The sequence below is a fragment of the Diplodia corticola genome (assembly GCF_001883845.1).
Source record: "Diplodia corticola strain CBS 112549 chromosome Unknown scaffold35, whole genome shotgun sequence".
NCBI lineage: Eukaryota > Fungi > Ascomycota > Dothideomycetes > Botryosphaeriales > Botryosphaeriaceae > Diplodia > Diplodia corticola.
Window position 1 is genome coordinate 356,447 of NW_017971514.1, and position 20,429 is coordinate 376,875.

General features: G+C 59.1%; 10 protein-coding genes across 10 annotated transcripts; 4 read left to right on the forward strand and 6 right to left on the reverse strand.

Annotated features, from left to right (window-relative positions):
- Positions 1-669: 669 nt before the first annotated feature.
- On the forward strand, positions 670-1,329 carry BKCO1_35000119 (uncharacterized protein; the record flags this gene model as incomplete). Its single annotated transcript, XM_020274745.1, has 1 exon — positions 670-1,329. One exon carries the CDS (start codon positions 670-672, stop codon positions 1,327-1,329), a length of 660 nt encoding a protein of 219 aa, XP_020129151.1.
- A 475-nt stretch (positions 1,330-1,804) lies between these two features.
- BKCO1_35000120 (uncharacterized protein) lies at positions 1,805-5,361 on the forward strand (the record flags this gene model as incomplete). The annotated part of the gene is made up of 7 exons (XM_020274747.1): positions 1,805-2,004; positions 2,084-2,148; positions 2,216-2,485; positions 2,534-2,626; positions 2,682-2,801; positions 2,863-3,201; positions 3,275-5,361. 7 exons carry the CDS (start codon positions 1,805-1,807, stop codon positions 5,359-5,361), a joined length of 3,174 nt encoding a protein of 1,057 aa, XP_020129189.1.
- Positions 5,362-5,683: 322 nt separating this feature from the next.
- BKCO1_35000121 (nadh-ubiquinone oxidoreductase kda subunit) lies at positions 5,684-6,506 on the reverse strand (the record flags this gene model as incomplete). Its single annotated transcript, XM_020274748.1, has 3 exons — positions 5,684-5,891; positions 5,948-6,198; positions 6,366-6,506. The coding sequence occupies 3 exons, from the start codon at positions 6,504-6,506 to the stop codon at positions 5,684-5,686; spliced, it is 600 nt and encodes a 199-aa protein (XP_020129188.1).
- A 740-nt stretch (positions 6,507-7,246) lies between these two features.
- Positions 7,247-9,847, reverse strand: BKCO1_35000122 (cyclin-dependent kinase 12; the record flags this gene model as incomplete). The annotated part of the gene is made up of 1 exon (XM_020274749.1): positions 7,247-9,847. One exon carries the CDS (start codon positions 9,845-9,847, stop codon positions 7,247-7,249), a length of 2,601 nt encoding a protein of 866 aa, XP_020129091.1.
- A 1,092-nt stretch (positions 9,848-10,939) lies between these two features.
- BKCO1_35000123 (mfs multidrug transporter) lies at positions 10,940-12,761 on the forward strand (the record flags this gene model as incomplete). The annotated part of the gene is made up of 2 exons (XM_020274750.1): positions 10,940-11,158; positions 11,220-12,761. The coding sequence occupies 2 exons, from the start codon at positions 10,940-10,942 to the stop codon at positions 12,759-12,761; spliced, it is 1,761 nt and encodes a 586-aa protein (XP_020129187.1).
- A 442-nt stretch (positions 12,762-13,203) lies between these two features.
- BKCO1_35000124 (peptidase m35 deuterolysin) lies at positions 13,204-14,461 on the reverse strand (the record flags this gene model as incomplete). Its single annotated transcript, XM_020274751.1, has 3 exons — positions 13,204-13,292; positions 13,348-14,205; positions 14,257-14,461. 3 exons carry the CDS (start codon positions 14,459-14,461, stop codon positions 13,204-13,206), a joined length of 1,152 nt encoding a protein of 383 aa, XP_020129090.1.
- Positions 14,462-15,163: 702 nt separating this feature from the next.
- Positions 15,164-15,934, forward strand: BKCO1_35000125 (uncharacterized protein; the record flags this gene model as incomplete). The annotated part of the gene is made up of 3 exons (XM_020274752.1): positions 15,164-15,454; positions 15,506-15,785; positions 15,840-15,934. The coding sequence occupies 3 exons, from the start codon at positions 15,164-15,166 to the stop codon at positions 15,932-15,934; spliced, it is 666 nt and encodes a 221-aa protein (XP_020129186.1).
- An 80-nt stretch (positions 15,935-16,014) lies between these two features.
- BKCO1_35000126 (uncharacterized protein) lies at positions 16,015-17,149 on the reverse strand (the record flags this gene model as incomplete). The annotated part of the gene is made up of 3 exons (XM_020274753.1): positions 16,015-16,081; positions 16,130-16,699; positions 16,752-17,149. 3 exons carry the CDS (start codon positions 17,147-17,149, stop codon positions 16,015-16,017), a joined length of 1,035 nt encoding a protein of 344 aa, XP_020129089.1.
- A 773-nt stretch (positions 17,150-17,922) lies between these two features.
- Positions 17,923-18,240, reverse strand: BKCO1_35000127 (uncharacterized protein; the record flags this gene model as incomplete). The annotated part of the gene is made up of 1 exon (XM_020274754.1): positions 17,923-18,240. One exon carries the CDS (start codon positions 18,238-18,240, stop codon positions 17,923-17,925), a length of 318 nt encoding a protein of 105 aa, XP_020129088.1.
- Positions 18,241-19,731: 1,491 nt separating this feature from the next.
- BKCO1_35000128 (alpha beta hydrolase fold-1) lies at positions 19,732-20,244 on the reverse strand (the record flags this gene model as incomplete). Its single annotated transcript, XM_020274755.1, has 1 exon — positions 19,732-20,244. The coding sequence occupies one exon, from the start codon at positions 20,242-20,244 to the stop codon at positions 19,732-19,734; it is 513 nt and encodes a 170-aa protein (XP_020129165.1).
- Positions 20,245-20,429: the final 185 nt, after the last annotated feature.

Genomic DNA, 20,429 nt, shown 5'->3' on the forward strand with positions numbered 1-20,429 from the left:
TTTTGGTTTCTCCTTCCCATATCCGAACAACAACAGCATTGCAGATGGCTTACAGTCAGGTCCAGCTGTCCATCGAACCCGTGGATATCATTGTATTGACTTTCTGATGTAGGCAACGCTGTACGGCAGGACAAATCGCAGGAGGATCCAAGGTGGTCCCCGCCTTTGAAGAATGCCCGGGTCCTTCGTTGTCTCGGACGCAGAAATGCGCGCTAACCAAGCCTTGTTGTACTGGGCGCTCACAGACAGACGAACGACTGCATTCCATACCTCGTTCCGCCGCCCAACCTCTTGAGACAAGTGTTGGGATCAAGTCTTCAAAAGGGCTTGAGCAGCCCCGAGCATGATGCCTGTCTTTGCATTTTCGGTCTACTTATCTTTTCCCCGCCTCTACGCTGTCGCAACATCTTCACTCGTCCGTCGTCTCGCTGCTTCTGAGGCAGATATCTTCATCCTCAGGCCTTCCACTATATACCATTTTTTTTTCGCCCGGACTTATTTGTTTGTGGAGGACCGGGCCACCACGTCGGCGGTCCAGTCGTTTCTCTGGCCGGCATTGACTCATTGGACGAACATCTTCACTCGCAGAAAGCAGTTGAAGAGGGAAAACAAGGGCAAGACAAGAAAGAAAAGGGTCCCAGAAGAGCACACCCATCAAACCCGCTCGGAATGGAATCGGAAATCCCCTCCAGCGATCACGGCTACTATGGAGAAGACGAAGACGAGGATGACGACAACGACGACGACAACGACGAAGAGGAGGAGGAGGATGAGGAAGAGGATGAGACCACCGACGACGTCCTCCTGGCGCTCTTCCGCCAGCGCACCGGGTGGACGGACTGGGGCACCCTGCAGCACGAGGCCGCGCTCGGCTGCCGCGTCGGCTGGCGGGAGTGGCTCGTGGCGTTCTCGCCCGCGTGGGAGTCGCCGTTCCTGGTGTTCGATTGCGGGAGGGCCGAGGAGTTTGTCTGGGGCTTGCGTGGCGTGGAGGAGCTGTGGGACGGGGTGGGGGGACGGGGACGGGGACGGGGACGGGGACGGGGCTGCGCTGCGGTGGAGGAGGTTGAGGAGAAAGGCGGCAGCTCGGAGTCGATCGAGGCGGGGGAGGATGGGGTCTTTGGTGGGCTTGCTTGTCGCGGAGGCGATGGATTGGATTCGGGTCGAGGATGGTTGTCGACGGTGCTTTCCGTTTTTTGCGTGCTTGTCTTTTTGTGGGGGTTGGGTGTCAATGAGCAGGCGCGCGGACGAGATACGAAAGAGGCACTGGATTACTCGGACTATATCGCCCAAAGGATATGTGTACTATCTCAGTCTGTAACAGAACGATGAAGCCAAACCGGGTTACGGGAGCAGTCGTGCAATGGACGTGTACTGACAGTCACGCGGAGCGGGTAGCTGCGCGCGCCAGGTACGCGACTGGGACCTTCGTCCCTAGGTGCAGAGCGACCGGACGACAAGAGGGCCCCTTCCGTGAAAGGCAGCCTTTACATCATCGGCCGCGCGTTGCGCTGATGCCCGCTGCTGCATCGACTCGATCCAACTCCCCCCCCTCCACCACCGTTTATCCAGCACATTGTTATCGTCGCACCAGCTTGCTACATCCCGCTCTTGGGCTCATCATCTTCTTACACTATTTTACGGGGTTTGTGAGCCAGTCGTTCGTGGCACCGCGCACCTCGTCCGTCGTGGACGGCCCTGGGACCAACAAGCCGTGCAGAGATCTAGCACACTTCGACACAGCTTTCCGGCGCACGGCGCTCTGCGTTTTTACATCCCATTCATTAACCCGCGCTTGTCATCAATCATGGCACCAAAGAGAGCCAAAGGTAAAGGCAAAGCCAAAGGCAAAGCCAAAGCCAAAGCCAAGGAGTCTGAACCGGCGAGGACCAAGGGGAGCAAGACAGCCGATCAGCTCTCCATGGACGAATTTTCCCGGGTCTTGAATGAGGCGGCCAAGGCGGACAAGCCGGCCAAGCGAGACGAGAGCTTTGAGGAGAGCCTGCCGTAAGCTCCCCGCCAGTCCGTCGTAACAACAGTATCTGCAGGTATTCGGATTGAGTGCAACGCTGACACGACGACCAAGTGCGCCGTTCCCCAAGCCTGGACCGAAACCTGTCGACCTAGACGATTCCAAAGCTAGCTCTACTGGTGAGTCTGAGCATATCAAGTATATCGCCGCTGTCGCGTTGCGTCAATAGTGACCACGGCGTCGCAGATTCCAGCCCGTCCGCCTTGATAGATAAGTCAGAGACGTACTCGCATTGGGCGGCCACACTATTAGACTCGCTTGCGACTGCACAGCAATCCCTATCGACGGCCAGGGGGACGGATAAAGATAATTCCCAGTTTTGGAATGCGTACCTCTTCACGACGGCCACTCTACTCGATCCAGTCAACAGGCTACCCCGGGACCTTAAGCATAGGTTGAAATCTGGCTTAGCGGGAGACATCTGCAACAAAGTCATGAAAAAGATGAGCCAGATTGGTATGGGACTTGAGAGTTCAGGGACTTCTCATGCTGACAGCTTGACAGAAAAGCTCTGGCGCCCTGGCGGCGTGCTGAACAAAATCTCTCTAAAAGAAGGGGCGAGTTCCGAGCGTATCAAAGCCTTGCTCGACGTTATTGGTGTGTTCACTTGCTTCTTGTTATCCTGGCACATAAGTTTTCTAACGCTTCGCAGATGTCTTCAACCGTGAATTCTTCCCAATGCGTCCCCCCTACTTCGAGAACAGAGAAACATTACATGGCCCTCGCCTGGACGTTTTGCGCCATGAAATGGTAGAATGGGTCGTTGAAAATGGTATCGTAGCTCGCAGTCTTGTTTCTTCTGCGAAATTCAAGCTGACTGGCCTCCTACACAGATAAGAGGCGCGAGGGCCAGACCGGCGCTCGCAACTTTAGAGAGACGTTCAAGAATATGGTCATGGCCCCCGAAAATGCCGTTGAGGTGCTGGAAGGCTACATGGAGCCAGAGCGGAGGCTTGCGGAGGAGAAAGGCGTTGGTCCTGAGGTTGACCTTTTAATCACTCAACTCGGTATCGTACCCTCTCCCCTCAATCCTTCCCAATCAGACTTCCCGACTAACTCTACTACAGCTGGTCATCACCTGACTGGGCATATCATAGCCGTCGAAGCCGTGAGGCGCTGTATAGACGACTGTATAGCGCACCCGGAAGAGCCGGACCTTCATGGTGGAATGGGTATTGGCAAAAACGCAGCCCTCTCGTACTCTTGTTTTGAACCTGCAATCCTTGACTAAACATCAGTCCCTAGTGCCGCTACCCCCTACGATCGAGCTTGGCGAGAAAGGGTACTATGCCACGCGTCGCCCGAATGAAGCTTATGGGGATGGCCTTGCCCCTGCCAAGCGTGTGCTCTTCTGCCACTGCGACGACTGCGCGAGCGCCCGTTCCTCTCGACTCTTGGATTCGGAAAAAGCTACATCAGGTAAAGAAGACGCCAACATCTCCATCGAACAGAAACGTAACGAAGCCGGAGACGTCACCGGTGGCGGCCAAGAACAAGGTGTAAGCAGCGGCGCACCTTCGCAGGATCCCGCCTGGGCCAAGTGGGTTCGTTTGTACAAGCGGCCCTACGAAGCGCCCTTCAAGGTGTTCGATGCGGATGAATGCAAAATCGAGGAGGAGCCTGAAGGTGACAAGGCACGAGAAAACCTAGTGGAAAACCCTGACACCAAGGAGGAAACTCCGAAGCCTGAAGGTGACAAAGCACGAGAAAACCTAGTGGAAAACCCTGACACCAAGGAGGAAGCTCCGAAGAAGAAGGGGAATAGGAAAAGGAATAGGAACAGGAAAAAGAATAAGAAAGGGAAGAAGGAGGAGAAGGTAGAGGAGGGGGAAGAGGAGGAGGAAGAGGGGGAGAAGAAGGGAGAGGAGGAGGTAGAGGAGGAGGGGGAAGAGGAAGATCCGGGAACCGAAAACATCACGGGCCTACCAGTATCCACTGCTGCTACTGCTCGAGGCTTGCCAGCTGATTTCTTCGTGGCGGAGGATGAGGAGGAGCCCGGAGAGATTGGACAATATTTCAAAGAGGATAAACAGGAGTCTAGAGAGGTGCGGCCGCAGCCTGGCCCGCAGCCTGGCATGCAACTACAGCAAAACGCGGATGAACCTCTTCCCGAAGACTTATCTGCATTACCTAAGAGCGAGGACCTGGCGGCCAATCAGCACAATAACGACACCAAACCCCTCGACACGGGTAACCCCTTTCCCGAAGACTTGTCTAAATTGCCTGGAAGCGAGGACCTGGCGACTAGCCAGCACGATAGTGGCGCTAAGCCCCTCAACACTACTAAACCCCTCGAGACGGATGACCCTCTTCCAAAAGCCTTGCCTGCAGGGGTTGAGAGCGAGGGTTTGGCGGCTAGCCAGCAGGGTAGCGACGCTAAACGGGAACCGCTCAAGAGGGAGCTCGCCCTCGTTAAATACGTACCTGGCCTTTTCCAAAATCTAATGACCAGCACGAACCGCAGCGAGAGCAAACCCCTCGACATGCGCGACCCCCTTCTCAAACGCTTGCCTGCGGTCGCAGACCCGGCCGCATACCAGCACGACTACACGGCCGAGTCCCACGAAACGGGCGGACCGCCTCTCGAAGAAGCCGGTTTATCTCACGAGACGATCCAGGAACGGGGCTTCGCAGAAGAAGGAGGAGGAGGAGGAGGAAAAGAAAAAGAAACATCGACGGGCGACTGGCCCCCTCCTCCTCTTCCTGGCGCAGTTCATCCTCCTCGGCCGGACGCCCTCCCAGCACCGACGGCGCATCGCCCCAACCACGCCGGGCTCCTGGCCGGTGGTGCCCCGTGGGGTCGGCGAGAGGACTCGGACTCCTCGCGGCGCTTCGAGCGCACGAGGGAGGAGCGCATCCATGATGACGCCTTCGCGAGGGCTCAGGCCGAGCGGCAGGAGATGGACAAGATGAAAGCCGAGTGGGAGAGCCGGATGGAGTGGGCGAACGCCCAGTGGAGGGGCCGGATGGAGCAGGCGTACGACGAGTGGAGGACCCGGATGGACTGGGCGAAGAAGGAGTGGGAGGAACGGATGAACGGGCGCTCCTGGGCCCACCATGTCGAGGTTGCGAGTTTGGAGGAGAGGCTTGCCGAGTCGGAGAGGAGGAATGCCGAGTTGGAGAGGAGGAATGCCGAGTTGGAGAGGAGGGTTGTCGAGTTGGAGAGGAGGGTTGCCGAGTCGGAGAGGAGGAATGCCGAGTGGGAGCAATTGGTGGACCGGCGCTGCGGGGCCTACGAAACCGAGATTGATGGTTTGAAGGAGAGGATTGCCGAGTTGACGGCGCCTGGCGAGGGATATAAAAGGAGAGTGGGTGGCTGGTTGAGTGACTAAGTAGTATTCTGTGGATTAGTTTCTGGGCCTTCATTAGGATAGTGCATTCTTTAATATATACTACTCAGTCGTTAACTGACAGCTGAAGGAAAGACCCAGGACGCAGACATGAGCAGTAAACTATCTATGTGTATCTAGACATGGGATTCGACTGCCCTTGTAAGTTAGATTGCAATAATGCCGCGGGTGCGGTTGATGACTTGTTGCAGTCAGCCGTGGAAAGGGCGGTACACACGTTGGGACTGAAGCGGGAGGGACCAGGCAGGTCTGGAACAGCACTTGATGGTATTTCTACAAAAACTCTCTTTCTCTCCTTCTCTCTCTAAGAGGGCGACGGCGGGACGCCGGTGGGAGCTCTGGCGCCACCCAGCTTGGTGGGGTCCTGCTCGGCCTTGAGAGTGCCGTTCCGGAGGGCCTCGAGCTTCTTGGCGTTCTCCTCGTAGTTGGCCTTCTCGTAGTGCTGGATGACCTTGGTGAGGTCGGCCTGGGAGCCGGCGGGGACGTTGTACGGCGAGCCCGAGTTGAATGCCCTGTTTGCGTCCGGTCAGCATGATGGGCGAGGAAGAAGAGGAGAAGTCGGGCTCACTCGGGGAAAGTCAGGTCGACGTGGCGGCGCGGGGTGGCGTTGAGGAAGAGGTGGCGGTCGAAGGCGGCCTGCTCGATGGCATCGGTGTGCAGCTTGTTGCGCTCGGCCCAGGTGGCACGGTAGTCGGCGTACATGTCGACCATGCGGGTGAAGTAGGGCTTGCGGCCGCCGACGGGGTCGCTCGGGGTGCCGGTCCACTGGTACAGCAGGAAGCCGGCGGGGATGGCGCTGATGGCGACGTAGAAGCCCGTCTGTCACATTTCCGTTATACATGTGTGAATTGCAGCATTGGGGAGCCGGGCGGGAGCCATTGGAGCGGGACTGTGTGTGTATGTGTGCGCGGGCGAGCTAGAGCGGGCATGGGGGAGCGGATGTCGGGGATGGTGCGGGTGCGGAGGTAGCTATGGGCAGGGCGTACGCTGAAGTGCTCCTCCTTCGGGCCGTGGTGGGCGTCGGCGTGATGGTGGGCGTCGTGCGAGGCGGGGCGGCGCGATTGGCGGGCGATGGTGGCGCGCGGGGCCTGGGCGGCCCTCGCTGCGCTTCTGCGGACGGCGAACATGGCGGGGGTGGAGGGCGCGGTGATGGGGTGGAATCAAGCGCGGCCGCGCGTGGGATGCGATGATGTTGGAAGCTTTAGTTGAGCTGCCATTCGCCGACATCCGTGCCGTCACGTGAATCCCTCCCCATCTTCTCTCCGCGACACATCCCTCCCCCACCCATCACAACCTTCGCCGACTCATTTGCAAATCTCGACAGCAGACTCGGGCTCGATGAGGCCCTTGTGAGCAGAATCATCACCCGCCCACGCCAAGGTCGGCACCCGTCCATCGACCTTCCTCGACCCTCCGTCTCGCGTGCAGCTTGACTTGTCAATAGGCAACCACAACGAGCCTGCACAGACCTGTCAAGTGAAGTCTGGCCTATAGGCATCGATAGGCGTCCATGACTCACTCCTCGCTGAATATCGAGTGGGTTGGTACGCATCACCAAAACTTGGGGACAATCATACTTTCGTTTGCTTATGTAATCACGACTTACCAGACAGCAGCTCTCTTTTGAACCGCTTTGGCAACGAAGATGACTTCCCAGACTTGCTTTGACCGAATCGGCAGAATGCGCTGCTGCCGCAAACCCAAAAGCGCCCCTTCCGTTCCCGTGGACAAGAATCTGATCCAGACATGGACGCACAACAATATCGCATGAAGAAATCAACAATACATGACACAGTCTCATCATACACACACATTCCCAACAGAAAGAAAGAAAGAAAAAAACTCCCCCGCCTCATGTACAAACTCCTCACAACCACCCCTCTCCACCACTCCCACTCCCTCGCCCTCGCCCTCGCCCTCGCCCTCGCCCTCTCCCACCCGGCCCTCCCCTACCATCACCACCACCATGACCATACCCCTCACCATCATCAATGTTACCACCCTCATAAACAGCCCTGACCCCCGGCCCCGCCGCCGCCCCCGCCGCGACCCTCACATACCCCCGCACGGCCGGCTGCCGCTGCCGCTGCCGCTGCCGCTGCTCGCCCCCCGCCAGCTCGCCCCCCGCCAGCTCGCCCCCCGCCAGCTCCGCCTGCCCGACCACGCGGATCGTCTTCTTCATCTCCTGCTGCCGCCTCTCGCGCTGGCGCGCACGGTGCGCCTCGACCGCTTTCCTGTACAGCGACAAGTGGTGCCGGTGCTGTTCTTGCGGTCGTCGCCCATTTAGGGCGTCGGCGACGCTCTGCTGCTTGTCGGGCGTTGTCAACGATGATGACGATGATGATGACGACGATGGCGACAATGAGGAGGTGGAGGGGTAGGAGGAGGAGAGGGGAGAAGGGGAGTGCGAGCGGTATGGGGAGAGGGAGTGGGAGTGGGAGTGGGAAGAAGAAGCGGGCCGGACCGCTGCGGCTGCTAGGCTGCGGATTTGCGGTGGCGGGGTCGTGGTGGTGGTGCTACTGCTGCTGCTCTCACCACCGCCGCTTCTTCGGTTCTTCTTCTTCTTCTTCTTTTCCTTCCTCTCCTTCTTCCCGCCGGATGACGCCGTATCGATGGGCGGCTTCTCGTGCACGAACGGTAGCCTTGTGTCGCCACTGCCGACTCTACCACCGCCTTCGCCTGCTTTCCCCAGTCCCAGCGCGTGAAGCAGGGCGATACGGGGCGTGGACGAGGATGTCTTATGCCGGCGTCGGTGCGGTGATGATGACGGTGCTGAGGCTGGGGTGGGGGGACCGGACGACATCTTGCGGGGGTATGTTGGGCGGGCGGGTGCTGAGACCAGCGATGTGGTAGAGGGAGAGGGAGACTGAGAGGGAGAGGGAGATTGGGAAGAAAAGAGCTCGGTGCGAGTGAGGCCGCCGCGGGCGAGCGGAGAGGGGGTGGGCGGTTTGGTGCTGAAGGCTGCCGCCGCGCTGCTTGGAGACGGGCGTGGGGCTTTCGGGTAGGAGTAGGAGGACGAAGTTGTTGCTGAGGGGCTGTGGGAGATGGAGCGCGGATGCGGAGGGGTGTTGAGGGGAATTGTCGAAAAGGAGCCGTTGGGCGTAGCTGGGGCCCGCGATGCTGCTGCGGGAACGAGAGCCGTGCTCGCGTTGAGCCGGCGACCGCGCTCTACGGACGGGCGGGGGGACGAGGTCAGGGTCAGTGTGAGCGGAGGCGCTGCGTGTCCTGTCTGTTCGTTCTTTCCCTTCTTCCCCCTCGTTTTCTTTCTCTTCGACTTCCCGCGTCTCACCGTGTAGACGCCCGACTGAAGGCGTGCAGCAGGGAAGGCTCGGCTCCTCGGCGCCCGCTGCGATCGAAACTGCGCGACGTCGGCGCCGGCGGCTCGTTCCCCGAAATTTCCGTGGTGTGGCGGCGGGGAGATGGGTATCTCGCCGCTCCGGGAGCTCTCGGCGCTGAGGTTCCGGCGGTGGTGGCTGTGGTGGTGCTGCGACGGCAGGATCATGTTGAGCGTGCCGGCCGCGAGCGCCGGGAGCTTCTCGCGGATGCTGGACCTTCGGCGGCCGCGAGGAGGCTCGTCGTAGTGGTCTTCCGGGAACGGACTGCTCCTGTCGACGACGTCGTAGCGGTCTGTGGTGGCATCTTTCCGCGGGTTGAGCGGGAGCGGTATCAGACTGTCATCGTCGGCTCCTCTCCCTCTACTCAACTTCGGATACGGCGGAGTCCTGAAGGCTTCACGCTGCTGCGGTCGCTCTCCTTCTTCATCGGCAGCAGCACCACCATCGAAGACTTCTGTCGAGGGAGAAACAAGCTCGCGGTACTGCTCGACAAGGGCTTGGTGGTAGTCCTGCGAAAGCCTGTCCTTGCGGATGCGCGCCGTCTCCTCAACGTCCTCCTCCCACTCGTCGTCCGCGCCGGGGGCGGCGCTGCGAGGCACGAGTCTCCGCGACGAGGTGGACGCTGTTGGCTGGTGGTGGTGGTGGTGCAGCGAGAAGTCGTCCGTCCACGGCGAGACCGGGCTGGTCAGGCTGAAAGGAGAAATAACAAACGATGCTTCGGGGACAGTCGTCGTTGGGCTAGCAGGGCTAATGGTCGGCAGCGGTGTTTGCGGCGGTTTGCTGGAGGCCAGACTCGGCGGGAACTCGACACGGTGGCTCTCGTACTCGAAGGCGGGCGTCCTCAGTTCCGGGCTCGGCTCTCGCGAAGGGTCGGGAATGAGCAGTTCGAACCTCCTCGGCTGGTGGGATTCCGCTGGCTTGGACTGGTAGGTTGCGGGCTGCAGGAAGAAGTCTCTGGACGGCTCGATGGCGCGCTCGCCGGCCGTTTCATCCTCGGCCATCCATGGTTTCGAGGGTGGCGGTGGTGTGCGTCTCATGAAGTCGCGGAAGGACGGTATGCTCTGCTCCATGCCGCCGAGTGCAGATCCAAAGACAGGCGCAGTAGGTGGACCACGGTCCTTGGCGCGGGACATGCTTGGTACACGGCACTACGAAACGGGTTGCAAAATGACTTGGGATGTTGCAGAAGCTGCGGCTGGGAAAAAACGGTCGCGAAGCGTCCTGCTTCGCAACAAAGAGCAGCATCTGGGCACATTCCGGAAAGAGACAAAGGGAAATGGACGGCGAGTGAAAGGCGACATGCTATTCACAAACACGCGCTGAAACCGACTTTTGAAATAATGTTAGCGCATGACCCGATGGCTGGCTACGTCGTGGTGTTTGCTCGCAGACTCGAGCTTTGTGGCCTTGTTGCTGCCTGGCACGTCGAGTTGAAGCAAACATGTTTCAGCAACCACGATACCATCGAGACTCGTCCGGTTTGGTGTGGAGTTGAGGCTGGCCGAAGACGGGGAACGGGTTGGGCCGAATGGCAGAAGCGAGCACGTGAAGTGGGCTTGGGCCGGGCCAACTCTAGACCGGCAGCTGTGAATCCTTCCGGCACTTTCCCCATCGTCCGCGCACCACTCCCACCACTCTTCCCACCCGGGCCAACGTCTTGCCGCCACGCGCGAGTCCCGGCCCACTTGCCCGCAGCCCACCGCGCGCGTGCGGGCCGATGGCGTCGCCGAGGAGGCTGAATTCGGTCAACCATGGTCATCTTCGTCTCGTCAGCCTTCGGTAACTCCGTGCATGCAGCCAGGAGATCTCCGCGTCGCGCTTTCGCTGCCGGAGCAATGCCTGGCACGGCCATGAGGATAGCCCGACTTGCACTGCACCATGGGTGCACAGTAGACCCATAAGACATGCGACAATGCCTTTATCTGAAGTGCACCATCGCCTTCCAGTCCTCCACCGGGCACTACGAAGCCAACCCCTCAACTGTCTTCGCCTATCAGTCCCCTATCAGTCCTTGGACTTCAACAAGGTGGCGAGCTGACCTGGCTGCGTTAACCCTCAGCTTTTTCAGCCACTTCATTTCAGCCACGCGGCCGTGCACCCACACCCGGTCCCACGTCTCTTGGACGCCTGCTACAAAAGGAATCCGATACCTGGTACCTTGATACCTCTTCAGGTACCCACTGGCCTCTGCATCTTGCGCTTCCACTGCTCACGGCTTGCCCATCATGTCAGTACCCCACTCGGAAGTCGCCTCGATGAAGTCGGGAATGTCCAAGGACGATGCACCATCAATGGAGGACGTCCCCATCGAGCCGAGCAAGCAGAGCCCACCCGAGCAGCCTGCATTCAACCCCAACTGGCGCTTCTACGTCGCCTTCTGCTCGCTCTCCGTCATCACTCTGATGGCTGCCCTCGATGCCACCAGCATCTCCGTCGCGCTCTCGGTAAGCTCCTCTCCTCTCACCACTCACACCAGCCCCCATCACTGACCACCCCGCCCCGCAGATCATGGCCAAGCTCCTCAAAGGCTCCGCCATCGAAGCCTTCTGGGCCGGCACCTCCTTCCTCCTGACCTGCACCGTCTTCCAGCCCGTGCTGGGCTCCTTCAGCGACGTCTTCGGCCGCAAGCCCATCATCTTCCTGTCTCTCGCCCTCTTCGGCGCCGGCGCCATCGTCTCCGCCGTCGCCAACAACTTCACCGTCATCCTCGTCGGCCGCAGCATCCAGGGCATCGGCGGCGGCGGCATCATCGTCCTCACCGAGATCGTCGTCACCGACCTCGTCCCCCTGCGCGAGCGCGGCAAGTGGTTCAGCCTCATCAGCGCCAATTGGGCGCTGGGCACCGTCTTCGGGCCCCTCCTCGGCGGCGGCTTCGCCGAGAAGGTCAGCTGGCGCTGGATCTTCTGGATCAACCTGCCCTTCATCGCCGTCGGCGTCCCCCTCGTCGCCTTCTTCCTCACCCTCCACTTCAAGCCCACCTCGCTCCTCCACAAGCTCGCCCGCATCGACTGGCCCGGCGTCGTCGTCTTCGTCGCCGCCACCACCGGCCTGCTCATCCCCATCACCTGGGGCGGCGTGCAGTACGCGTGGTCGTCGTGGCGCACGCTCGTGCCGCTCCTCGTCTGCGCCGCCGCCCTCGTCGGCTTCGTCGTCTACGAGGACCGCTACGCCGCCAACCCGCTCATCCAGACGCGCGTCTTCAAGAACCGCACCGCCGCCTCCACCTTCGCCCAGACCGTCCTGCACGGCCTCGTCCTCTGGTCCGAGCTGTACTACGCGCCGCTCTACTACGAGGCCGTCAAGGGCTACTCGCCCGTCCTCGCCGGCGTCGCCCTCTTCCCGCAGACCTTCACCGTCGCCCCCGCCGCCATGGCCGTCGGCTTCCTCATCGCCCACACGGGCCGCTACCGCTGGGCCCTCTGGAGCGGCTGGCTCCTCACGACCTTGGGCCTCGGCCTCCTCGTCTACCTCGACGTCGACACCCCCGCGTCGTCGTGGATCCCGCTCAACCTCGTGCCGGGAGTGGGAACGGGGATACTTTTCCCCTCCATGGGCATGGCCGTCCAGGCCGCCAGCGCCGCGCGCGACCAGGCCGCCGCCGTCACAATGTTCGCGTTCCTCCGCGCCCTCGGCCAGACGCTCGGCGTCGCCATCGGCGGCGTCGTCTTCCAGAACCAGATTCGCCAGCGGCTGCTGCGGTTCCCGTTGCTGGCGTCGAGCGCGGAAAGCTTGTCGCGCGACGCCAGCGGCCTCGTCGAGGTGATCAAGAGCATGGACGACGCGGATCCCGCCAAGGGGCAGCTCAAGGAGGCGTACGTCTACGGCTTGCGCCGCGTGTGGGTCGTCATGTGCGCGCTCGCGGCCGTGGCGCTCGTCGCGAGCTTCTTCGTCGAGGGCCTGCCGCTCGATCAGGCGCTGGCGACGGAGCAGGGGTTCAGGAACGAGGGGCACGAGGGGGTCGGGGGGGTCGAGGATGAGGAGAAGCGGGGGGAGCGGGGCGGTCGGGGAGAGACTGTAGCCCCCTCCTCGGCCGGGGGGAGGGTCTGAGCGGGGAGGGTCCTTGCGAATGAATCCAGCGTGTGGTAATGACTGATGAGCTCGAGTAATATAGATGGATGGGTGGGGGCATTCGGCGGGGTCGGAAAAGGGAGTGACTTCTTCTTTTTCTTTTTTTTATATCGTCTTTTAGATTCCCAGCATACCGTTGCGCTCTTCTTTTCTTTCCGCCGGTATGCAATCTTCTTTTCCGATCATAGAATACTAATTGGATTTGGCTCACGTAGAGAGAGTATTTGCACGAGTATTTGTCACACCGTTCAAGAGATTGAGGCACGTCAAATGACCATGTGTATTGTATTATAGCCATCAGTTCCTTGTTATCCCCTTGTGGATGCGAGCATCCCAGTTTCCCCATTTTGCATGCACATGTTAACCAACATGTGAGAGCAGCGCAGCTCGACGCTGCCAGATCCGTGTGCTAATGGCCACCTCACTTTTCGCACGGGGTAGTGGTGGCGCTCTGGTTCCAACTCGTCGAGAAAGTTGGGGTCGGAGGAAGAGGGCAGTTGAGAGCGAGGGCTGGTGGTGTCAGTGGGTGATGCATGGCTGTCGGGGTTCAACAACGGGGACATACCTTGGGCGTAGAGGCGGTACGTGTCGGCATTTTCGACAGCGTACATGGCCTCCAGGTCGGCTGCACCACCAGACAGGAGGGTGGCGTAGTCGCGGGTCGGTGGGTCGTAGATGTTGCGCAGGTGCGAGAGTTCGTGGATCACTATGCCTGTCATGTCGACGTCGCCACAGGTCTGAGTGAGGGCAGGGAAGCCATGGGCAGGGTCGCAGAGGCAGATGAGGTTGTAGTCATCGAAGGCGTAGGCGGCAGACCAGCCAGAGGGCTTTATGTAGCAGAAACCCAGGACGTCCTCACAGTGAAACTTGATGGAACCTCGCTCGATGGCTTCGCACTGGTCGGCAATGGATTGGAATCGGGCAATGACTCTGTCCTTGTGCACCTGTTCGTCGGTGTGGAAATAGCGTTTGAACTGCTTGCTCGTGTCTTTCAGTTCGGCATCGTCAACAGCAGCATCGGCCTGGTTGGCGCAGCCACCGTCGCCGACAATAGCAGCCTCGACTCTGTCAAGAAGATCGTTCTCGCAGCTGCTTGCGACGTCGACGCCCGTGACCAATGAGTGAAACTTGGTGCGAGCCGTCAAGATCTTGCCGTCCACAATCGGTGCGATGTCGATGGCGAGAGTATTGCTGGTGAAGGCTACGGCATCGCCCTTGAGAGAGGTTGAGTTGCCTTCAGCGTAGGGAATGGATCCAATGGCAACCACGGTAAAGGCGCCACCGGCGTTGAGATCATACTCTTCAGAAGCGTCAAAGTAAACAACGACCGAGTTGCCGATGGAGAGGTGAACAAAGTCGCCAGAGGTGTAGTTGCCTGGGCCGGGAGGCGAGAACCTGACGCCCTCGAAGGGGAGCAGCACACCTTTCTAGTATCATTAGCATGCTCTTTGACGGGTACCAGTCGACAACTCACCCTGGGATAGCATGAAGACCTTCTGAATCGGGGCGTCGCCCAGAATCGTCGCCTTGTTGAAGAGGTTGAGGTCACACTGGCCAGTGTTGGTGATGATGGCCTCCATGACCGTACGGCCGACCGAGCTCAGCGTGACATTGACTTGGCCGGTGCATGCAGCGAGGGTTGCCAGCGCCAGCAGGCAGAGCTGGAGAATGAGCTTCATGGTTGCGTGGTCAGGTGAGAAGTGAGTGTGCAGAGTAGCGATGGAATCAAAACGATTGCTTGAAGATGATGGTGAAGGAGGAGGGAGGGAGGGAGGAGAAGCTGAGGGCGGGAGGTATTTAAGCGGCTCTCTGACTGTCGGGTGGCGGGCGTGACCAAAACAGGAAGTGACGACGAGGCACACAAGGAAGGCGCGTTTGAACCTCCCATCAAGTGACCTGCTGCACGTGATAACACCCACTCGCCTGTCGCAGTTGTGCCTGGAGTCACAACTCATCACCCTTTCCCATATTTACAAGCAGCCCTACTCACTTCTTTCGCGCCACCATGGCGTTTCCCCAGTCTGTTCGCTGTGGTTCTGGTCTGGATCGTTATTTGTTCAGGGACGTTACTGGATCTTTCAGAATTCAGACTGCATTGTCACGGGCGGCGTGGCGAGCTGGATGCTGATGTGTTGGTGTAAAAAAGCTCGGGCGCATTAGGTGAGGTTGCACTGCCTGCCAATCCTTTGAATCACAGCGTATGTACTGCGCCTTGGTGTGGCGTAAAGCGAATCCTTCGCGTGTCTTGCCGTTGGCTACCCATCACCCAAGATATAAATCATTGAAAGCCGCAGAATCATGCTTGTCTGATTTTCTGCCCTCGCTCGGGTCTCGCACAATCACATCTCCTCGCCGGCGCCGCCGCCACCACCAAGTCCAAGATGGCCAGCTTTTGTAGCCATTTCACAACGACCGCACAACACATCTGGTCTCTGATAAAATGGAAGCCCAGAGCCCTCACCGAACTTTACGAGCGCGAAGCCGACCCGCGCGCACGCTTCCTTGCATACACCGTTCTTTACCCACTGATGGCATACTCGTGCGCGGTCCTGACCTTCATCGACGCCACCAGTCTCTACAAGGGCCCTCCACCCACAATCCGTATCAGCGTCAACGGTGTCGAGCAAGAGAGCTACGCATTCTACAAAGCCGACGACGCCGCGCCGGGAAAAGTGAGCACGACCTCTGTCAAGTTTCTAAGGATCAATTGACCATGTGCGCAGTACGCCCGCTTCGCCCACGTTGCCCGCCAGCCCATCCCGAACTGGCTGATGCCGCCACCCGACATGTTCTACGTGGTGTTTTTCTTCTTTCAACTTCTCCACAGCTGGGAGTATCCGCTCGGCCGCCATCGGAGTCACCGTCTGAGGTCCCCCTACCAATGGGCCGTCCAGGTTGCCAGTGGCGCTGTGGTCCAACAGTTTCTGATGGCTCGCAACCATGGCTGGAGGACCTTGATTTGCGTCGTTGTACCATGGAAGATGCTGCTCGGATCCATACTGGGTACGCTGCTGCATTGTTGTGGACGGGAACGGTGGTTGAACGACAGAGAAGTAGAGGAACCGGCGGAAGCTGAGAATGTCGGAAGCACGGATCCAAGCCAGAAGAGCCTCCAGGAGCGGGAGAGAAGTCCGGATGACGTGTGGATCTGAGGATAGGTTTGCGCATGGACTTGGGGCATTCGTCCGAATCATGGCTGATGCATTGCACCTTCCACATGAAACTGGGGGTATTAAAATATGTTGAACTGAGTGTCCACACGATAAACATCGCGAAAACATTGGTCCTGGGCTGGGCAACTGAGTGATTGTTAGCTTACGAAGGAAGTCGATGGGGGGGATACTTACTCAACAGCTGGTTTCCCGAAGATTATGTGCCAGAGATACTCTATGATGCGGCCGCTCAAGTCGTCCTCCAGGGGGGTGTCTATTATCCATTTCCTATAGCGCACATAGTCATCCAACGGCCGCTTCAAGACCTGGTCCCTTGACACGGCGAACTGGGCACAGCAAGCCGCACCGATGACGTCGGGCACGTCAGAGTTTCCGAAAAGGTCCTGCCAAGCTTCCAGCATATGGTTCTCGCTCGTTCTGGACGGGTCAAACGGGTCTCGGAAAGGCTGAATCTCGTCAGGGCATCCGGGGATGTGTGTACAACGCAGGTTCGCGTAGCCTGTCTCTTGGACGAAGTCGAGATTCAGGTTCTCAACGCTCCAGACGTTACTGTGGTTCGGCGCATCGGTATGCCAACCACCTGGATAGCCGTCTTGGTGGGGGTGAAGGAAGACGATCGTCTTTGGAAGATTGTGGTAGTTTTCAATGATGTAGGTCAGGTAAGGATTTGCCTCTCGACCCTTGTTCATGGGCGTATGAAGCGGTGCGCTTTGATTGTCGACAATGTATATAGCGTTCTGCCAGCTGGAACAGTGTCAGCATCCTGTAAAATGTGCATGGCAGGAAGGAATCATACTCGGGTAATTTCTCGCTGACCCAATCAGTGTTCTCTGACTGTAGCTTTCCGATGACAACAATGCCATCTACTGAGCCCTCGGCCGGTTCGCTGGGCGCTGCTGCGGCGGTCTGGTCCAGTGACTCTTCTGACGTTGGCGTATCGTCAGGCGCCGCGACTACCACTGTTGGCGACGTAGACGGCACTCCTCCATGACTTGGCGGAACAGGCGTTGCCGAAGGGGCATCCGGAATTTCTGGCACTTCTGGTCTCATGCCAACACCCGGCAAGCTGTCCCCAAGGCTCCAGGAGACCCACGACTCAGTCGTGCGGCTGAGGTTGTACAGGAACAGGACGGAGAACAACACGAGGGCCACGGCCGCCAGCCGGTAGGAGAGTCTCATGGGTGGAGCAAGCATGTTGGCGACGAGGTCAATGTACTCGCCGTGTACATGGGCGGTGGAGTGGATGATAAAGTGATTCAGCAGCTGCGCCTTTTCACATGGGAGCTAGTGTTACGCCACCGGGGTCGCGGCGCCAAAGAGGCGTCTAAATAGGGCAGTCGCCCCCAAACCGGGTAGTGCCGCGGATTCCGTTCTTGGGGCTGTGGAGATGAACCACCAAGCGATGGGCCCGCAATCACGCCAGACGCTGTGCCGCAATATTTGCCATGCGACCAGGTCCATGAAGCTGGCTTCTGGAATCTGCTCAACTAGTGTCCATAAGGAATGCATCGCCTTGCATGATCCCTACGTACTCTTGGTTTGCGGTACCATGGACAAGTAGACACAAATAGGTACGAAGACTGTGAACTGGGCCCGCCTCGATTGAAGCCGAGTAGTCGGTTGTCAACCACGCCGCTTGGAAAACACTTATCAATTGGGGTCCGTGTGCTTCCCCCTGGCCAATCACACGCTGCATCCATGCGCCGGGTGAAGCAGATCTTGGACCCTAAAATTGCAACCGGCGCCTTTCATCACAGCTGGCCCCAGCTTCGAGAACACCGCCGCATCCCAACTGTCATCAGCCGCAGTGGTGCCTGAAGAACGAAGAAAGCAGACCAATCACAACACAACAAGACATGCAATACCTATTATACAGATCAAAATCGCAGCCCCACCCACCACAAACTACGTAGGTAGTACTCCCCCTCCGCTCCTCCTCACCTCCTCCGCTCCTCCTCCTCACCTCCTCACCTCCGCGCCCCCGCCGCCGCCGCCCTCTCCCTCACCCTCTCCGCCGCGCACTGCTGCAGCCTCGCCGCCAACCCATCCACCTTCGTCGCGCGGCAGTCGGGGCACGCGTGCGCGGCGTGGCGGCGCTCGACGACGCGGAAGCGGGGGCAGCGCTCGAAGAGGCGGGGCGCGTCGAGCGGCGGCGCATTATTGTATGGAACGTCGCCGTTGCCGTTGAGGGCGCGGCTGCACGGCTCGATGCGGCGGCGGGCGGCGGCGACGGCGCCGCCCCGTGGGTGGCCGCAGCGGTAGAGGTGGAGGGTTTCGGTGCACATTGATTGGTGGTGGTGTTTTCTTTTGTCGTTTGGCCGGCCGCGTTGTGGGTGTTTTCTCTATGTTTCTTTCTGTCTCTTTCTCTCTCCGGTATCCTTTTTTTTTGGTTTGTTCGTTTGTTTGTTTGTTTGTCTTGCGGGGCGGAGGGATACGGGGTTTTTGCTTTGGGTTTTCGTTGTTTGGCTGAGTTAGGTGGAGGATGAGAAAAATGGCGTAGGGCTTTCGCGCTTGTTTGACAACGGCGGCGAGCTCGACTCTGCAATGGTTCGGAGAGGCTCCCTGCTTTTTGATTCGCGGCTGGCTGTATAGCACGTTAGCGTTGCGGTGTCGCGGACTTTGATGGATGGATGGATGGACGGACGGACACTTGACGAGCTTGGCCGCCCTAAGAGACTGAGCCGTGAACCCGTGTGTTTGAGGCTGAAGAGGTCGTACAAGACTACCGGGGGGGAAAGGCGGCTGGCTGCGGACCGGCGCGATTTAATAAAGCGTTGGGTTGCGTGCTACTCACGCTTTCCGCGTACGACTCAAAACGAAACCGCACGCTGCAAAGTGCAAATCATCCACTCCGGCCGATCACATCGCGACTGCGATAACGGAAGAGGTAATATCTACGAGGACCAGCCAATAGAAACTCGGAATGAGAGTAGGGGGCATGCAAACACATGACAGCCTGACGCTAAAAGTACTCGGATGTGCTCGGACACGAAGCACTCTGAACATCCACCGTATACCTACATCGCAGCCACCCAACCCTAGGCACCAGATGCACGCGCGGCATTCGCTGCCTCGCAACCCAAACGCGGCTCCGTCAGTCGTCGATCAAGCGCCACCAGCTGCCTTCTCGCCGAAAGTAAGGCCAAACAAGGATTATCTATTGGTGCCCGAAGACGGTTTCCCCAGACCAGGGTCGGGGCGCTTTTCACAAGCATCTTGTCGTAATGTGAGGCGAGCGCCACTGACTCGACGGCTCCTCTTCTCGCCTCACGCCCGTCACCGCCAGATCTTGGACGACTATAACATGACTTCTTCCTCCAACGTACGGGTCCTCCCTCCCCTGCTTGCGTGAGGCCGAGATTATTGTTTCGCCGTCTGAACTATTGATACAACAACGCCGCCGCCTGCCGTTCCCCGGATATACTGATCGCACACGTCGCTACAAGATTCGTCAAAACAGAAGCAGACGGGAGTACTCTCGTGCGTGAAGAATGCCATCTCTCACGCCTCCCGCTTTCCAGATTTCCAGCTTTCAGAAATACAAACATTAACAAACGGTAGCCCATGCCGGGATACCAGCACGTGCTTGCCCCCTCCTCCCCTGCCTCCCATCACACTCCCAAAACCACAAAGACAAGATATTCGTTCGTCTCTTCGTATCTCTTTCCTCTCCCCTCCATCTCTTTCTCCCAGCCTCCACCCCCACAAAAGAGAGGGGAAAAAAAAGGTAAAAACCAAAAAAGATCAACTCATCCATCCCATCCCATCCCACCCCATCAAGCCGGCCGCAGCCCCACCTGCGCCTGCGCCTGCTGCTCCGCCTCCTCCCTCAACCGCATCTTGACCGCCTCATGCGTCTGCATCGCCATCTCCATGTCGACGTACCCCTCGCTCCCGACCGCCGCCGCCGACCCCTCCGCCCCGACCACGTGCACCTCCCCCAAGCTCCCCATCATCACCATCCGGCCCGTCTGCTCCCTGCGGCTGAACTTGCCATCCATCCCCCACGCGCGCTCCGTCACCCACACGCGCCCCTTGACCAAAAAACGCACCAGCACGAAGATGATGGCCATGCCGATGAGGATGCCGAAGCAGTACGCCGTGACGGAGCCGGAGCCGTTGGCCTGGATGTCGAGGAAGGAGTAGACGTAGAACCCTTGGGCGGCGTGCGTGACGTACGCGAGCCCGAGGTAGAGCGCGAGCAGGAGGGTGAGCGGCGCCATGTGCCACCACGGCGCGGGCGCGGTGCGCGGCAGCAGCACCTCCAGCAGCGCGAAGCCCGAGTTCATGGCGTGCGCCGAGATGTTGTAGTACGACGTGAAGGGCGTGGCGAACGAGTTGCCCGAGAGGATGGCCCAGTAGACGACTGGTTTTCAGGCGTTAGTGTTTCGTGTAGCTGTTTGTGTGACATTGGCCTGTTTTCTGCTATTCTTTTCCCTTTTCCTAAAAGCTGTCTTGTGGGAGAAGGGAAGGG